Consider the following 18,676-nt stretch of genomic DNA (forward strand, 5'->3'; position numbering starts at 1 on the left):
GGTATACTAATAAGCCTCCTAGATATACGTATGTGCAAGATGTCACACAGGGAAACATCCTCCAGAGTCCTGCATAGGGTTTAGGCAACAAGAACTTCAGCTACGGTTAGGAAACAAAAATGTGGTTTGACTTAAATATTTATGTCCTGTCTCCCACGTCTACTATTTTGATACTTAGCCCAGACCACAAACATTCCCTAACCTAAAATAAAGCTGTCTAAGGGATCAAACATATTCATCACACACAAATCCAGCTCTGCTTGCAGCTAGCAGATATTGTCGAAAAAATGAATTAAATAATAGCAAGAAATAGTCAATGAAACATTCAGTATCATCACTCTGCAACTTGGCAGACACAAGAATCCTTTCCTCACAATATTGATAGGAAACGTAATCCGTGCGGCATTAAGATTCGTACAAACCTTTGCATTAGTTGTAGATAATCAGAATTACTGGGAAACAGGGATGCTATGACAGCAACACTTGTCCACAGCAGCATCCTCGTATTCAAAACAATTCTAAAATCTGACTAAGACTGAAACCATTTGCTCTTCAGAGCAAATCAAGATAAAATGTCACAGTTACTGGAAGTGAGATTCAAATCCAAACAGAGACAAAGGGAAGCCATTGTCTTTGGGAACAGGAAGTGACGGGATTACTGGGAAATGTGCAGTCACTCCTTGTATGAAAACATAACACCAGCTCTAATATTGCTGATGAAAGAGAGCCGTGAGATTGAGGCCATCAAACAACCACCGTCTCATTTGTTTTCAGTAATTACCGAGATGTCACCATGAAGAATTAACAATGACAGACGGAAGTTCTGAAATGCCACAGGTGGAGTAGCATCATTAATGGATGCACTGAAGAAAGAACATGAGACGAGCTCCGAGACGAGAGTGAGCTCAGGAACGACATTCCTCTGTAGGGAGACATGAAGCGAAAAAAAGCAGAGAGCGAGAAGAGATAGAAGGCAGGAAATGATTGGGAAATTATCTTTCAAAGGAAGGAGATGTGAGGAATCACCCACCACGTGCTCAGTCTATTCTTCCCCACCTGTCTCTCCATCTTACACTTCTGCATCATCTCTACATCTCCAACATAATGAGAAGGAGCGAGGCCAAAGCTGACAGGGGTAACAAAACCCAACGGCCAGGGTGAAGGCAGAGAGGGACGTAAACACAGGTAGATCAAAGGACGCCAGGATCCAACTCAACACTTACTTTGGAGTTTGTGTCAGCGAATCGAGCACATTGCGGGAAGAGGAAAATGGGTGAGGAAGTGGGAGTGCAAAGAGTTTGGGGCGAGGATTTCCTCTCACACACACACACAAACGTAGGAAAGACACAGAGAAATGGGAGTCAAGTGCAGGCAGCATGTTTGAGTTCTCACACACAGCACAGCAAGAACGAAACGGCAAAAAAAATCCACTTCAGCTGCATTAAAGTGAGCAACGAGCTTAAAGTTTGAGCTTTTCCCTCGCCGGCGGAAAACTACTTTGCACTCGATCTGGAAGAGGACACTCACTGGGAGGAAATCCCTCACGCTCGAGTCCACAGTGAAGCCTGCGAGTTGAAATTAATCCGGCAGTGTGACAACAGGTTTAGCTACCTGCTATTTTGATGTGTCTCACCTCCTTCCTTTCCCCGCTCGGTCCTCGAGGGCTCGGGCGGATTTAAAAAGTGGGAGAAAGGGCTTCAACGCCGCTCGATGTGAGCGGTCCCTCCAGCAAACAAACACACACACTCGGTCTTCATTCATTTCCCTCCCTCCACCCTCCACCCTGCCTCTCTATCTTTCAGGGCAGAGATAGGACACAGAGAGACTTGTGTCTGAGCTGAACAGGAAGAGAGCAGACAAACAGAGGCCTCCTCTGGCCACTAATTAGCAGGTCGTATGCAGCTCCCGTCCGACTGCGGAGGCCAGATTAAACGTTTGAGAGTGTGTGTGTGTGTGTGTGTGTGTGTGTGTGTGTGTGTGTGTGTGTGTGAGACGGCGCCTGCATGCGACCAAAAGATTGTATGTGACGGTGTGTGATTATGTCTGTGTAATAACGCAGTCTGGTGTTTTGTCTCCTCTCACGTGAGAACTTATGTGCGTATTTTAGTGTGTGTATGCATTATTGACTCTGCTTGTATTATATACAGTGTGTGTGTGGGTGTGTGTGTATAAATAGGATATGTGCGGTTGCTTTGGTCACGTCCGAGGAACTTCCATCGCACTTCCATCTTAATCCTGTGACTCGCTCTGTCTCGGTTCAGCCCCGTACTGTCACAACCCAACCCACTGCCTCACACACTGTACACAGAGTTCATAGGCCATCAGATATGAATAGAGGCTATAATTTGCTGGCATTTCCTCACGGAGGCTATTTGATTAGAGAGAAAAGGGGAGGGGTGGACACCAGAGAGGACAATGGGCCCTCTGAGGCCCTCAATGAGGGGGAAACGGCAGCACTGGAGAGGCGCACTGGACGGAAAACAGAGATGGAAAATTAAGAAAGATTGAAGCATTCCAAAAATGTCATGACTCAGGCTGATACGCTTTCTGTCTGAGGGTGAGCTGAGCGGATAAATACAGATCTCATGACTGTGTTAACTAGAGCAACCTTAGCGTGGTGACCAGAAGCAGCCTGGCTCTGCTCAAAGTGAAACAAGATATAGAGTCTACAGCTAAGACGTGAGGCTATTTATGAACGAACTGCTAAAAAAAAATATATATATATATATATATATATATATATATATATATATATATATATATATATATATGTACATACTGTTTTGTTTTTCTTTAAACAATATGCATCTTTTTGAACTTCAGAGGTGTTGGTAGGTGTATTTTGTCACTTTGAACGGGGCCAGGCAAGCTGTTTGTCCCTTGGTTGCTTGCAAGAAAGCCAATAATCGTATTTCCAGGAAGGTTGAGCAGAAGTGAGAAATGCAGTGATAAAAAGGTTAGTGGCAAGAAAAAAACCACGAGGAATACGCTGGCAGAAAAGACAAGATAGGAGAGAGGTATAGAGAGCAGTTGTTGGTCTCCGTGAGAAGCGAGAGAGATGGAAGCAAAGAGTGAAATAGAAAGAGAGAGGTGCAGGTTTAGGTGCAGGTTTAGGTGCAGGGGATTGCCTTGCCGAATTGGATTTCCCTCCATGGCTGGCTAATCCCACAGAAATCAGCTGGCTGAGCCACCAAAAGGACACCCACAGTCACTCCTCAGAAAATAACAGCCTTCACATTCCCCATGATGGGCGCTGTATGGAGCAAAGCTCCAACTGTGTCTTCCTCCGGCTCCACGCTTAATCCCACAGACACGGCAAACCAGCCGGAGCAAGAGGCCTCCGACAGAGAGCCGCCGCCGCCGCCGCGTGACCGGAACCTTTAACGCGTTTCACCGCTAGCCCGACAACTTGGGAGAAAGTTTCAGGTGTTCGTGCTGCTGCACAGATAAACTGGATGTGTGCATCAGTTTGATGATCTACTCTCAGCAATAAAGGTGTATTGATTAAATACTATACTTGGGCTGAGATAAACAATGGCAGGAATATTTATTCTCTCCGTTAAAACATTTTTTATTCTCAATATTTTTGTTTTAGCACACACACACATTTCTGTAATGTATGTACAGGCACTGGTTTAACTGCTGTCTGGGGAATTGCAGTTAAAAAGTGAAAAAAAAAGAAGTAAAACTTAGCACTAAAACATTCATCTGTTTCTTCCTGTACGCTGCAGAATGCAGATCAGCCAGAATATCCAAAATGATTAAAAAACACTGGAGCTACAGAACGTTTTTCGCACCCCAGATTTTTGTTAAAAAGATTTTTTTTAAATCCAATTTTACTTATTTCCATTAAACAGAATGTATCCACAATAGAACAATGATAAAACAACAGCTCGGAGTGCTGAAAGTGACTTCCTATTTATTACTTTTATGGGTACTCTGCTGTTTTATATCTCAATGGTGATAAAGGGAATTGTTTTAGAGGATGCTTACTGCTCCCTTCAGATTCACAGCATCCTTGAACACACACACACACACACACACACACACACACACACACACACACACACACACACACACACACACACACACACACACACACACACACACACACACACACACACACACACACACACACACACACACACACACACACACACACCTTGCTGATGTGCCAACAGCACAGCATGACAGCTGTTCTGCCCTCGTTTTTGAAGGGCTTTGTTTTGGAGGTTGTGAATCACTAAAAATCGACAATATGTGGGACTCTATCTTTCCTTACAGAATCATCCAGTTCAAGCGGTGCCCCGGTGGTTGAGCACGTATCTGTAAGGACACCATGAATTGCCTTTACATGTTTGATTCAGAAGGAGAAATAGAGAGCGGAGGTGATGAAAGAAAAAATGACAAGTAGGGTGAAGGAAGAAAGGTCAGGAAGAGGAGAAGTGAGTGAGTCTGTGCCATTAAACTGCAGCTTGGAAACATGACTAATAATTCAATGAACCTCCTGTGACTTTCAAAATGCCTTCATCTCTACCTGCTGAAGTCTCCACATACTGTAAGTTAAAGGAATAGTTTGACAGCTTGGGAAAAGCACAAATCTAAAGGAGAACATCAATACGTCATTGAAGATGAAGCTATAGCCAGGCGACAGTTATCTTAGCTTAGCATAAAGACTTGTATTATCTCATTTAGATAAAACAAGGTAATTGATGAGCAAGTATCCATGCGAGCTGCATGGCTGTATGACAACATTGGTCGGCCAGCCAGTCCAATACTTTGATCCAGATCATAATACCTCAAACCTCAGCTAAACTCAGTGAAAATGAGCAGATGTTAGCATGCTGGCTGTAGCTTTGTGTTGACCGCACTTCGCTTCTAACTCTCAGCAAGAAAGCAAATAAACGCACGTCCCAAAATACTGAACTACAGCTTTAACAGCGACCCACCCTTTCCCAGGGACACATAAATCTCTACTGATTACAGATTGAATTAAACTTTATTGATCCCAGTCGGGTAATGCTACATCCCACTGCTGCTGCCTTAGCGTCTCTGAATAAAGCTGTTAGTTGAGAATGAATCACTCAGAATGAAAAAAGAAACTATTGCAGTGAGATTTTGATTTCAACTGTCTTTCCATAACTGTGTTCCCAGGAGGAGAAACAACGACTGTGTGCTAACATCATTAGCTCTGAATATGTATTCATCATCTGAGGCCACAATGCAGTGTTTCAAATGAAATATTAACTCCCCATTTAAATCAACGCTCAACCAAGATGTTACACGCATATTCACCTGCATGTGCACAATGAGTTTCCCTTGAATATTAACCAAGTAAATAATTAATGCATTCATAAATACACAGACAGCAAATCTCGCCTGGTTTGGTCACACACCGACACATTTCACCGCTCTGTCGGCTCTTACGGTGCATTTTAGGGTTGCATGTCATGCTCAAGGGCACATCAGCACCAGGGTAATAGTGGCTGTGCTGTAGTAGAACCAGAGCGGTGGGACGCACTTTTTTCGGTGGTCTTTTTTTTTAATTGGAGCTACTTCCTCCAATCTTTTCTCCCTTTTCCTGTTTACCTCAAGGACAACAAGATATCTGAACCCCAGCAGGAAACACACACACACACACACGTCACAGCATATCTGCGTGTGTACCTAATCTATTTCAGTCAAAAGTGTTTGACAGCAGCTAAAGGTGTGTGTGTGTGTGTGTGTTGCATGTTAGGTTGACAGGTAGACAGTATATAGCTGCAGTCTGCAGGGCATAAAGCCATTAACAACAACTACGTGTAAGCGCAGAGGTGCATCACGTCCCGACGGCCCCACAGAGAGCAGCAGACAGAGAAGAGGAGAGGTGGGAAATAACAGCGAGGAAAGAGAAGAGAAAACACACTTTTTCACCCCAATAAATAGTCATTTAGCTTATCAGCTTAAGGCTGTTGCTTTAAATATATTAGGCCATTGATATTACAGCCAAAATCCCAACAATATTGAGCTTTTCAAATTAGACGTTATAAAACGTTTGATCCCAAAACCGTTTACATAATATCTAAAATCTCACCCAACCTCCCACAGAGCGCTTTCAGTCCTTCATTTACAGGCTTCGAAAGCTCTCCACACAATATCTGCCTTTGATGTTCCTGAACATCTTCAAGAGTCATCGTGGGTTTCTGATCTTAACCTCTGCCAGTGTGACACAGACCAGCCCCCCCCCCCCCCACCTCCCCACCTCCTCAACTGCTTAAAACTCCCTGGGCTGAAAGCATTAAAAGGTCAGCCGCCACCCACGCATGAGAGGAAACCTGCAGAAAGAGAGAAGCAGGGAGGAAAAACTAAAAGATGGTGAAAAGAGGAGAGAAGCTCGGAGACGCGGTCAGAAAACGCTGACGTGTGTTTATATGCGCACTGCTCCGACGCCTCTGCGATGACGGTGACGGAGATTTGTCAATGGTGGACATCCCACGCCTGATCTGTCCTATGAATTTCTGTGTTGCCTAGCAACTCTACCGTCCTCTCTAAAATCTGAATGTTTTTCTTGCATTTATTCATTATCGTTCTCCTTTTCCCTTTTCTTTATTCTGCTCTCAAGGTGAGGTCCCAACTTCTCTGGTTAAAGTCAACCGCGGCAGAGGAAACCTCCTCCACACGCGCTGTGGCGTTTCCTCCCACCTTCGCACGGCGATGGTGGGAGGAAACCTGTGGCTGGCAACGAAAATTCACAGCGAGGGAGGCGTCCTTATGCAGCCACGTATGCCCGCATACACCACACACACACACACACACACACACACACACACACAGTCACACACACAAACATAAACATGTGACAGACTCTAATGACGTGCAGTTTTCATTTGGAACAGAGTGCATTTTTCTGTTTATCTGGATAATCTAACGCTTGTCCGACAGGTGCACTTGTGTACACACACACACACACACACACACACACACACTGAAACACTAATTATCACACTCATGTAATCTGTGCATGCACCTGCTCAGACATGTGCACACTTCCACAATTCCATATACAAATACAGAAACACACTCTGTATTGCCTACTGTCTATTCGAAACGCCGAGACAGATGCAGGCTAATACAATATTTCTGCGATAAGTATTTCCGTCACGAGGTTTACATTGTTCAGTGCGGTTATATTTCACTGCATTATTCATGAAAACCAGAAAGGTAAATGATGCTTTCAGGGTTTTTATCAGCACATCAAATATCCTCGACTACATTAGGAAAAAGTTCATAACAATTTACATACAAAAATTAAAGCTAAACTGTTTCATCAAGACCGTGAATGTTTTGATGCATTTTTATTTTTCACTTAAGTCCCACATTAACGGATCGACTAACCGAAGGAGGCAGCGGTAACCGAGCTACTTCTGTCTGACTGCGCCGTGAAATTACTGGTTTTGTCAAAGGAGTCTGGTGGCTTTGAAGAGAACATAGATAACGGCTTCAGTTCCCCGTCAGAAAGAGCTGTCTGAAGGCAAGGCGGTGAAAATACTATAGCTAACACTTAACCTGATATTGCTTTTTTTAGGTGGGTCTTTCTTTAAGGTGGCTAAAACACGTTTTGCTGCACACGTCCACAGCAGAACATTGCTTTGCATCCGTGCCGGTACTCCTGTCTGCTTCTCCAAACTGGAGACAACAATACCTGGAAACTAAAGTTTAAAATAAAGTTTAAACGAAAGTGTTTAGAGCCGGAATCTTTTCTGTATGACTTGCTAGACAAGTGCAGCTCTTTGACTGACAGTCTTGAGTGACAGCTGGACAACCGCGCTCAGACGATCGATACAAAGGTTAACACACGTCTGCCGATACATAAAGTGAGCGATAGATGAGCCAAAGAGAGACACACACGAGATAAGAGATGGATGAGAGAAAACAAGCTAAAAAAAAAAAAAAAGAATTAGGTTGACAGATCTCATGTGGGACGATAAGAAGAAAGGATGAGATGGAAAGACCGCCGCATGAAAAATGTTTCACTTCCTCCATTCATCCTCAGAGAGGACGCACAGGCTTCTCTCTTTATGTGAACTCTGTTTATTCATAATGACACTGGGCAAATTAGCACAGTGCTAACTTAATTATGTGATAACAACTCAATTTCTCTTCTACACTCCTCCTTTCTTCTTCTTCTTCTATAAAGCCACACACACACACACACAAACCCACCCACACAAAATGAAGCCATGCCAAAATTCAGACACACATTTACACACACACACACACACACACACACACACACACACACACACACACACACACACACACACACACACACACACACACACACAGTACAGCTGATGCCTCCAAATATGCTCTATATACACACTCATGCTCACATTTAAACGGACACGCAAAGAGGGTTATTTTTTCTCTCCTTTCTACGCACCAACACATTAGCGCTCACACGCACACGTATACACACACTTATGCAGGTGCAAACCTCTCCAGGCAGTGTGCCAGTCATGCAGGAAGGCTGCCAGTATACAAGACAGAGGGTCTGTTGTGTTGTAAATGTCAGATGTCCTGCTGTTCGAGCCAGCACGCATCCCACCGCTAAACAATCTCCTCTGCACACACTTAACTGCACTTATATATACACAGCACGAAGGGCTTAGGGGGAAAGGGAGAGGGAGCAGGGAAGGAAGGAAGGAAGGAAGGAAGGAAGGAAGAAGAAAAGATGGAGCAGGAATACGAGGAAGTGGAGGAGATTCACATGCAATGTACTGTAAGGTATATATTGCAGTGGATATTCTCAGGTACAAAAGGTATGAAAGATGCACAAGATTAAGAAAAGGTGAACTAAGCTTTCTTTTTATTGTTTCCCCTTTCAGCTAATAAACATTTTTCCTTTGTCATGACTGTGGAGCCACTTCAAAGCTGTCTTGTTGAGGCGATAGACCCGTTCAGACTAGGGCCCACTTTTCCAACCCTCTACTTTACCATATATACAGTATATGCACTTTAAGTGTATCTATTATGCTATTTCATTTCAAATGACTGTACATATCAGACCTTCACCTCTTCAATCTTTCCCCTTACCTTATAGTATTTACAGTAACCATATCTACCGATTTGTACGACTAATGTACAGTATTTTACTGGGCACCGTCATTGTACAGTGTATATTTAATATAGAGTTTATATTGCACTATATTTCACAGAATCAAGAGCTTCACGGGATTATAACACGAGAACAAAGTAAGAATAAAACATAAGAAAATTCTAATATTTCAAATAAGAATATTCAATTTACTACAAAAACAAATATATGATCAAAATCGCGGAAAAAACCCCCAAATATGTACACAATGTATAAACACATGTACCATGTAAGCAAAGAGAGCAATACACTTGCTGGGCAAAAAGTGAAAAAATATTTCATTTTGGAGAGGAGGGTAAATATATGAAGTCTAGATCAGTGGGGAAAGGAGACTCGTGTCGATGTATCACTTTGTGATTTAGGCTCATACAAACGGGTAGATTTGAAGTACAAATCCTTTCAAGTACAACTTACTACTGTGGGCCTTGAGCTCATAAAGATGTTTGAAGGGTGTATATATATATCTTCTTTTTCTCAATGCTATTATGAATTGTTGACATCAAAGACCAGAAGTCAACTATACCTGAGTTTTCTGACAGAAAAATCAATGCTGCTTTTGGTCCTCTATAAATGTGTGCTGATATTGTATTTCTTATTCTGCTGTGTGTTCCTGTGCTGCTGCAATATTCACATTTACCCGCAAGGGACGATTATCCTTTAATGTGATCTCATTGCATCGGATACATCAGACCACGCAAAGTTCATGACCACAGTCCTTTCCCATGAAAAGATCAATCTGGAGAGCTGAGGAGACATTTTGGAAAGTTCTGATAACAAGATAGAAGGTGAAGATGAAAGAAAAAGAGAACGAGCATGAGAGCACAATGGAGACGGAGTGGTACCCGGAGCTGGTGACGGCTCAACCGCTGCGTTCCCAAGGTAACCGGTAAAAGCATCCACTCAGAACAATGGCGATAGATCTACCCTGTAATTTCACTGTAGTCGAGCAGTGTGTGTGTGTGTGTGTGTGTGTGTGTGTGTGTACGCATCCTTCTACACCATGTGATGAATGCATATGTTGATTATGAATTGCTACGATTATGTTGTATAAGTGCCATTAAGTGCACATTTTAAAATAACATGTAATGCAAATGAGCAGGGAAATTAGGTTATCTGTATGTGTGTGTACGTGTGTGTGTGTGTGTGTGTGTGTGTACCTGTGATAGGCTGGAAAAGCCCAGGTTGCGGCAGCCGTTGCAGGGTGTCAGGGCCTCCCAGAATCCAGTGGGGCCGCAACTCTTTTCTGCCTCCTCCTCCTCCAGGGCCACAGCAAGAGGCGGGGTCGGCCGCTGCGTACACAAAAATCAAACATTTGTTTTAAATCACTGGTTCACCAAAGAACAAAGAACAGGGGGACAAAATAAAGAGCTGAAAAGAGAGATGATTTGTTTACACATTGAGAGAAGAGATTTGAATAAACAGTGTGTGAGATTTAGTGGCATCTAGCGGGGAGGTTGCAGATTGCCGCCCAACTAAATACCCCTCCGCCTCACTCCTCCCTTTCCAAGTGTGTCGGAGAACTACGGTGGCCTTCGGGTGACATAAAAACGCAAAAGGCTCTCTCTAGAGCCAGTGTTTGGTTTGTCTGTTCTGGGCTACTGTAGAAACACGGTGGACTCTGCTCCCTATGTAGAAACGATATTTAGTTTATTTAGCATAAATCCGTAAATGTAAGGGTCAAAGCACATGTATACAAAAACCTTTTAGTCATTTCATTTTCTTTTGAGGTGTGGGATATTGTTTTTCTAAGAGCTAAACACAATTGCTGCAGGTTGGGTTGAGATCACTCAAAATGTCATCAATGCAAAATCACCGAAATCAAAATCTTCATTTGTATTCAGCCTCAATATTCCTTTCTTTGGATGCTGATGCTCATTTTAGAAAAAAAAGACATCATTTAAAGTAGAGAATGCCTTCGCATTGCCGCTCTGGGAGAGACAATGAGTTAACCCGAAAGGAGAAAGATGCAGGAACAGCAGAACACACTTTATCACACACACACATGCACACTGTGTCCTTTCCTGGGGCTCTTTGGCTCCCAGGAGGCAGGTGTGTGGACGAGCTCCATGGCATGAGGTGTCACAGGACGCATACGGCCCACCTGATATCTCAGTGAACCACATAATGCGGCAAAGGACGGCGGTCACAGCAGATTACGTAGACAGATACCAGAGCATCGTCTAACGTGTAGCCTTAAAAGAGGGGCGACGGGAGGGAGCCGAGGGAGGAAAAATCATCTTTAGAACGAAGGTCTAAAAATAAGCAGGAGGGCAAAGAAATTAGGGTAAAGAGGGAGAGGATTAAGAGAGGAGCTTGAAGGGCATGTTCGAAACAGGAAGAGGTGCTGGAGGACAACGGTGAGAAATGAAACCAAGAGAAGATACAGAGGGAGGGATGGACAGATGGGAAGAGTCAACAGCAGCCAGACTGGAGGTGGAGGCAGAAAATGAGAACCGAAAGGTCACCAGTCGCTCCAGACTGCAAAGGGCCCTCTGCAACACTAGAATGTTGATCGATGTCGAACGTGATGGAGTCCTCACACACACACACACACACACACACACACACACACACACTGCAGTGTATGTCTGCATGGACAACAGATATCCTTTCATTACAGTAAAATTCAGATGCGGTTAATAATTCATTACTGCGGACTGCATAGCTGGTCAATATTACAGTAGTCGTGCACGGGAAACCCTTGAAGATATAGATTATCATTTTGGGATTTTTTTTCTATACTTAATGTTACTTTGAGGAACTTTTAACTGGTTATGAAACAGACTCAGTTTAATACTGATGCCTCCATATGAACTACATAAGTAAACGGGAAGATTGGCTATTTCTTAATTGGTCCCCCCCCCCCCCCCCCCCCCAGAGGAAAGGGAGAACTAGAACCAGGACTGATCAGGGCAGACTGTCACACCCTGCTGTAGAGGGTTTTCTAAAGGGACTTTTCTCCACAGCGACGGCCAAATTTAAGACAAAATTAAAGTTTCTCATAGTAGCTTTAACTACAAGTGCGTGGGTTGTTGTGTGTGCATTTTAAGGGGCTTGTTAACTAATTGGCTTTAATTCATTTGATGGCGGAAACCAAAAATCGCATTAAGCCTGTGAGCTATTACGACTCTATTGCAATACATTTAAGGCTCATCACTGAAAGAAAAGAACCATATCTTTATGTGAAGCTTACCAATTGAACACATTTTCGCAAATATATGTCCCCACACATTCACAAGTGTTCCTGTTGCTATAAAACACTGTTCAAGCAGGTTGAAATCAATGGTTAAGACATATCTCAGCTGTACTTTGTGTTTAGTGCTAATTAGCAAATTCTAGCATGCTGAGAGGTTAAACTGAGATGGTAAACCTCGTAAAAATAACCTGCTAATAATTAGTACGTTTTGTCACTGTAAGCATGTTAGCAAGCCAATGTTAGCACGGAGCTCAAAGCACCGCTGTGCCCAATTACAGCCTCACAGAGCTGTAAAACGAGGCTGTAGACTGCAGAGCAAAATGTGTTCTTTAATTTAAACACTGCATTTCTAACCCGCAGAGGCTTAAGTCAGAGGAAATTAGTGAATGTTTCAAGTCAAGCAACAGAAAATGAATCAACAAGCACAAATTGCAAAACATTTGGTGGTTCCAGCTTCTCAAATATGATAATATGCTGCTTTCTCTGTTTTATATCATTGTAAATGGAAGACTTTTGGGATTTGGACTGTTGGTCAGACAAAATAAATACATTTCCATACATTTTCCTGACTAAATTATTATCTGATATATAGACATTTTATGGATCAAATAATCTTATTAAATGGCAGCCTTTGTGTTTCTTTGAAAAATGGGTAAAGAAACTTCCTGAACATCAGCAGAAAATATTACCAGTGTTAGTAAAACGGTGGAATTGTCTTTCAGAGACAGATACTAGTTCAACCACAATGAACACACGTAGTACAGAGGGCTCATATGAATACAGGACACGCACACATACAAGCCTGCATTTCCATTATTGCTCGGCTTACACACAATGGGTACTATGTGTGTGTGTGTGCTGAGTGCGGTGTTAGCATGTTTTATTCATGTGTAACAGACACATTGAATCACATACTAATAGCTCCAACCACACTTACAGACAGTAGCCTGGGGGCACATAAACACACATGCACACTGTGAATGTCAGTAATAGAATACAAATAGGTGCTGTGTGAGAGAGAGAAGATGGATTGAGATAATTACATCCACAACTAGAAAGGTGCACTCAGTAGAGTGTAGATCCCCGCCAGGTGTGTCTGCAACGACCGCTGCTGTATTGTGTGATTGAATGAATTCAACCCACAAATGGATAACCCCCCCCCCCCCCCCCCATCTAGACACTTATAGGCTGTAAGACTTTGTAAAACGCACTTCATTCAAACTGAAAAACAAGTGGCGACGCAGGCAATCGACTCTAAGTCGTCGTATAAGACACGTCATACAGTCTTGTAGAAGCGGCTAAATGGCGACGACGTAACGTTACTCAGCAGTGCGTTAACTGGTCCGTTAGTTGCCATTACTGGCCACCCAAAGATATTATGCAGTTTGCAGCAGCAGAATGCGAGATTAGCCGTGGACAGACCTAGAGGTGCACACTCACTCACGCAGGCGACTGATTCCGTGATCTTCCTGTCGGAGATAATGAGCGGAGGTTCAACGAGGCACGCACAGGTCGTGAAGGCCCGCTGCACTGTATGTAAACATTTCTCGGCTTGCTTTCATATTGAGCCTATTACAGAAATGGAAAAGATGATGAGCTATTGATCAGTGTCAAAATATTCCCTCACTGAGGTGTGTGTGTGTGTGTAAGGTGTGTGTGTGTTGCTGTAGGTGAGCGAGAAGAGAAATAGAAAGAAAAATTGAAACAGACATGCCGTAAATAAGCAAGCGAGAAGCACAGACACAGACAAACGCATTTCTTTGGATGCTTCTTCTCTGTGTGTGTGTGTGTGTGTTTGTTTGTGTGTGGTCTAAAGGCGGCTCAGGTGGGGGGTCAGTGTGATAGAAGACCTCTGTGTCCTGCGGTGCGTCTGACTTCCTGGGCAGTGGAATTGAAAAAGCTCAGAGCCTCTCCGTCACGCTGCGCTGGCTGTTAGAAATAAACTGCAGCTGTGGTTCTCTGGTCGGCTAATACTGAGGAAAGTCAGCTATTTCATCTCCAAACTGGAATTCAAACCAATAAGAACCAATAAGGTCCAATAAGGTCCAGTCAGTTTTCCTCTGTGTGTGTGTGTGTGCCTGAGACAGGAAACAAGTGAAGTAGATTCTACTCGCAATATTTCAGTATAAAAGGCAGCTAATGAGAAGACGCGAGGTCAAGAAGAACAACGTCTGCTGGCTGTAAAACGGCTGTTTGAGCACAAAAACGTAATTACAATTCTAAACTAATTCAGGCGAACAATAAACAGTAGCTGTTGTGTTTCAACACCGAGTGAATACTCAATTGGAGAAGTCGGCTCAGCTGCATCAGTCGATCTGATACTGCCCTCTGCTGTCAGAATAGACAAAGTGCAAGCAAAGTACAAACACGCATACACATACATACAGTACAGTACTTACTATCTGGACCCTTTGTGCTGTGATACAACAACCTCAAGACAAAAGCACTGATGCAGAGGTGATAAGCAGACGTGCGAGGAGAAAAGTTTGCTTTTATGTGCTTCACACAGCAGAAACAGGAGGTCTGTGTGTGTTTGTTTTCTGTCTACAAAGGATAAAATGCAGCAGCTGTGCATATACATGGTACTGAGAACACACCACAAGATTAAGGTGTTTTTGTAAAGATATATGTTACAATGACTGGAAATGCAATGTGTAATGTTACATAGAATGATTAGTTTCTTTGTTTTTTTTAAATGCCACATCTTCTAAGTTGGGCATCTCTTTTTTGATCATTTCATCAGGTACAAAATATGTATTTTGTATAAACATGAGGTGGAGTTCAATATATTATATCTATTTATTGAGTTTTAATTATGGCTGCAACTAAAAAATCTTAACTGAAAGCTAATCAGATTCTTTGATCAACCAGTTAATTGTTTAGTTTGTAGCATTAACGCCGTACATTTGAGAGGCTGAAACTAGTAAGATTGTGTCGATTGATTCTTTGGTGACTAATTAATGACTTGACTGAAGTTCTGACATGGAGCGGCTGTGGCTAGCAGGTGGAGCAGGTCGTCCACTCGCTGCATGGTTGGTGGTTCAACGTCTGGCATGTCAAAATGTCCTTGAACAAGTCAATGACCCCCGATTGCTCCCATTTGTGAGGCCAGTGTCATGCATGGTAGCTGGCTGCCATCAGTGAGTCAGTGTGTGTGAATGGGTTGATGGAGGGTTAAGAGCTTTGTATAGGAGCGCTATATATATATATATATATATATGCAGTATATTTACACACTGAATAGCTGCTCCAGTACAGCTCAACATATAACAGCCACCGACATGACATTACTGTTGGCTGGATCCAATTTGTGGTTGAACGTGTGATGAGTTGTGACTTGTTGACTCAGGAGTTTGAGTTCACAAGAAGTCCTTCAAGACATGAGCAGGACTAGGGGTAAATAAAGTAACATGGTTCTTTCTCTCCAACACACCGAACGCCTTTCAATGCACCAATCCTCCTTCATAACTGAGCGCCGTACCTTGACTCGAGTCAGGGTGCCGTTGGGTCGATCCGGGCGCTCCTCGTCTGAGAGCCGCCCGCTGCCAAAGCTGTCCATGGAGTGGGAGGAGATGGTGTGACAGAGCTCCTCGAAGGAGTAGTCCCTGTCCCGGCACTTTTTAATCTCGTGGAGCAGTTTGGACAGCTCGCTTGTCACAGCATCATCTGGGGAGAGGAGGAAGAGAGCCGAGTGGAAAGTAAGAAAAACATCCAGAGCTCCCTTTAAGCATTCAGTACGAAGCCAGTCCCTGTCACTGCTAGTACACAAGTGGCAAAGAAAATAACACTAAAACAGACTGCACAGTAATCAAGAAGACGTTCTTTTTAAGATCCTGTTAGGGGGATTTATCACCAGACAGAACTAATGGTGTCTGATACAGGCAGAGAGACGATCAGAGGGAACTCAGCTTGCTGCAATGTTACATTCACAGCACAGGGGGCAGCGCTGCACGGGGAAACCGTGTGGCACTTCAGAGCGGCAGTAACTGTGTTTCTCCACGAGAGGAGCTGCTCTCCGTGGCTGGAATTATGTTGTATTGTTCGCCCATATTGCAAAAATAAATGATGCAGAGTTTGCCCTCAGCGTATTCCCTTTTCTTACAGTAATCATTTGATGATGATGATCAGGCGTATTCTAAAACATATTATGAACCTCAAGTAAAATGTTGGGGTTTTTTTCAATATGAGTTGTTATTTAACATCTATACTGCTGGTTTCTGTCACTTTTTGGGGGGATTGGTACATTTCTGGTCACAAAACAATTACAAAAATCACTTTTGAGCACCTTTATTCTCAGTGTAAACCCAATTATTGCGTAGTTGTTGTTGCATCATTGTGTATACTCACTCTTGTGTCTGAGGGAGGGGGAGGCGGAGGGCGAGGGAACAGAGGTTCGAGGTGCAGGGATGGGACACTTGCGAACAGGCTCCTCCATGATACTCCTCATCTCCATCTCCATCTCGTCCATCATATATTCTGCGGAGAAATGGAGACAAACAGAGCCAAGGGGGTAAGAAGATGGAGGATGAGACAATGAAAGAGAAGAGAGAGGGGAACATATGTTGAGGAGAAAGAGAGAAGAGGAGTTTGGAGGAGAATGTGTTGGTGTGGGACGGATGGGGGAGGAAAAGCATTTCAGAGGCCTTTTTACTGGATCAATATAATAGCACGGCCATCAGCATTGGTAAACAGCTTGTGCTGCATTCAATTCACACTCTCCCCCGCACCGCAAATCCACTCCGCAGCTTCTGCTAATAGAGCACTCTGCTGTTCATAAAAAAAAGCTAAAGAGAAGGATTGAGTGGGAAAAGAAAGAGAGTGGAGAAAGCAGGTTCAGGTGTGGCAGAAACTAAGTTGAAGACTGGATGATAAACTTCCTTAAGTGAGGCATTGGCTGCCCAAAAAAAACACAGAAACGCTCTAATCATGTGGCAGATTCCCTGCAGAGCCCTAATGAGGAATCCTATTAACGTGTGTATTTCTACCACTATGTATCTTGGCATTCAGCTGGATAATAATGATACACATCGAGTATGGGGAAGTGTATCAGAGTCATTTAATGCTCATTTGATGTCATTGAATTGCTTGACAGTTAGTCATTCTTCAGCAGTGGCACGGCTAAGCTACTGCACTGCAAGTACATAACCAGTTGCTGCTGGGCAGTAGAAAGTGAAGTGTAAATGAATTCAAACAGTGATATGAGTCACGCGCCGCGAATCAAATGAGAATCTACTCGTAACGAGGTGCCTGTGGCAACCAGAGAGTCCCTCAGCTGGTACAATTCAGCAAATGAGAGGTCCTCTCCTCTTTGTGTGTGTCCTTCTCCATCTCCTCTCCAACAGGAAATGGCATGCAGCTGATCTTTTCACCAAGTCACAGCTGTGTCCTTTTTTCTCTCACTATCTCGCTTTCATTCCTCGCTCAACTCGCTCTCTTACACACACACATCCAGTCTCCTATTTACGCTGAAGTCCAAATCTCTCCTTTTTTCCCTGCGCTGGTTTGTTCAGATTAGATTTGTATGGCCGCGATTCCTCAACAATATCTACTATCACATGGAATTTTTGACATTTAAAAAAAGCTACAAGTGGTCCATTCATGTCTATAAAAGTGTTTCCATCACCGAGCCTGCACATCAAATAGTCTTTTAGTTTCATGAAAGCAGTGTTCACTGCACGTGCGCGAATATTCGGAGTGACATAAAGGCACCGCTCAGGAGTTGCGCAGCAGAATTCAAAGGATGCTGAATAAAGACATTAAACTGCTGCCTTCAACCCCACAGACCCACCAGAGGTCAGTCAGTACAAACTCATCCTGTGAAGCAACGCTCTGTTGAAATGCACCAAACCTTACTTCACCATTGATGAGAGCCGTAAGAATAAACCAAAACAGTTCAGTTGTAGGTTGTTTATTTTAAGCGTATAAATCAGATGCTGCGAGCGTTACAGTTGCCCTGAAATGAGAAACTGGAATTACAACTAAATTGCTCTGCCTGTTGCATCACTGTGTTTTCCTGGTTTAATGTCAGCTTTATGTTGTTATTTAAAAAAAAAACTGTGGCCAATTTTATAACATTCCCGAGATTTCTTCCTAAATTTGCCTCCAAGTTACAGTAAAACCACCTTGCTGTTAATTTAGGGTCTGACATATTCTCCTCATCCCTCTATCCCGCCATTTCTGTGTCTGTAACTCCGTGCCTGACACACACCCACAGATTACACAAGGACAGATAGCGAAGGCCTCCAAGCCACAGATTACAGCGTTCATACCGAGCCTCGTGATCACCTCAGGACAACGCCGTCTTTAGAAGTGACAATCTGGAGAAACTTTGGGTCCGCAGGGAC

General features: G+C 43.4%; 1 protein-coding gene across 4 annotated transcripts in view; it reads right to left on the reverse strand.

The window, feature by feature from the left end:
- The window catches only part of anks1b (ankyrin repeat and sterile alpha motif domain containing 1B), a gene marked incomplete at its 5' end in the record, with an annotated part of 172,808 nt that overhangs the window by 87,854 nt on the left and 66,278 nt on the right, over positions 1–18,676 (reverse strand). For all 4 annotated transcript variants that reach the window (XM_079183999.1, XM_079183996.1, XM_079183998.1 and 1 more), the window contains 3 exons: positions 10,294–10,425; positions 15,814–15,998; positions 16,680–16,808. In XM_079183999.1, coding sequence (XP_079040125.1) covers positions 10,294–10,425; positions 15,814–15,998; positions 16,680–16,808 — 446 coding nt within the window. The remainder of the gene's footprint in view (positions 1–10,293; positions 10,426–15,813; positions 15,999–16,679; positions 16,809–18,676) is intronic.

Source organism: Pholis gunnellus (assembly GCF_910591455.1).
Source record: "Pholis gunnellus genome assembly, chromosome: 22".
Classification (NCBI taxonomy): domain Eukaryota; kingdom Metazoa; phylum Chordata; class Actinopteri; order Perciformes; family Pholidae; genus Pholis; species Pholis gunnellus.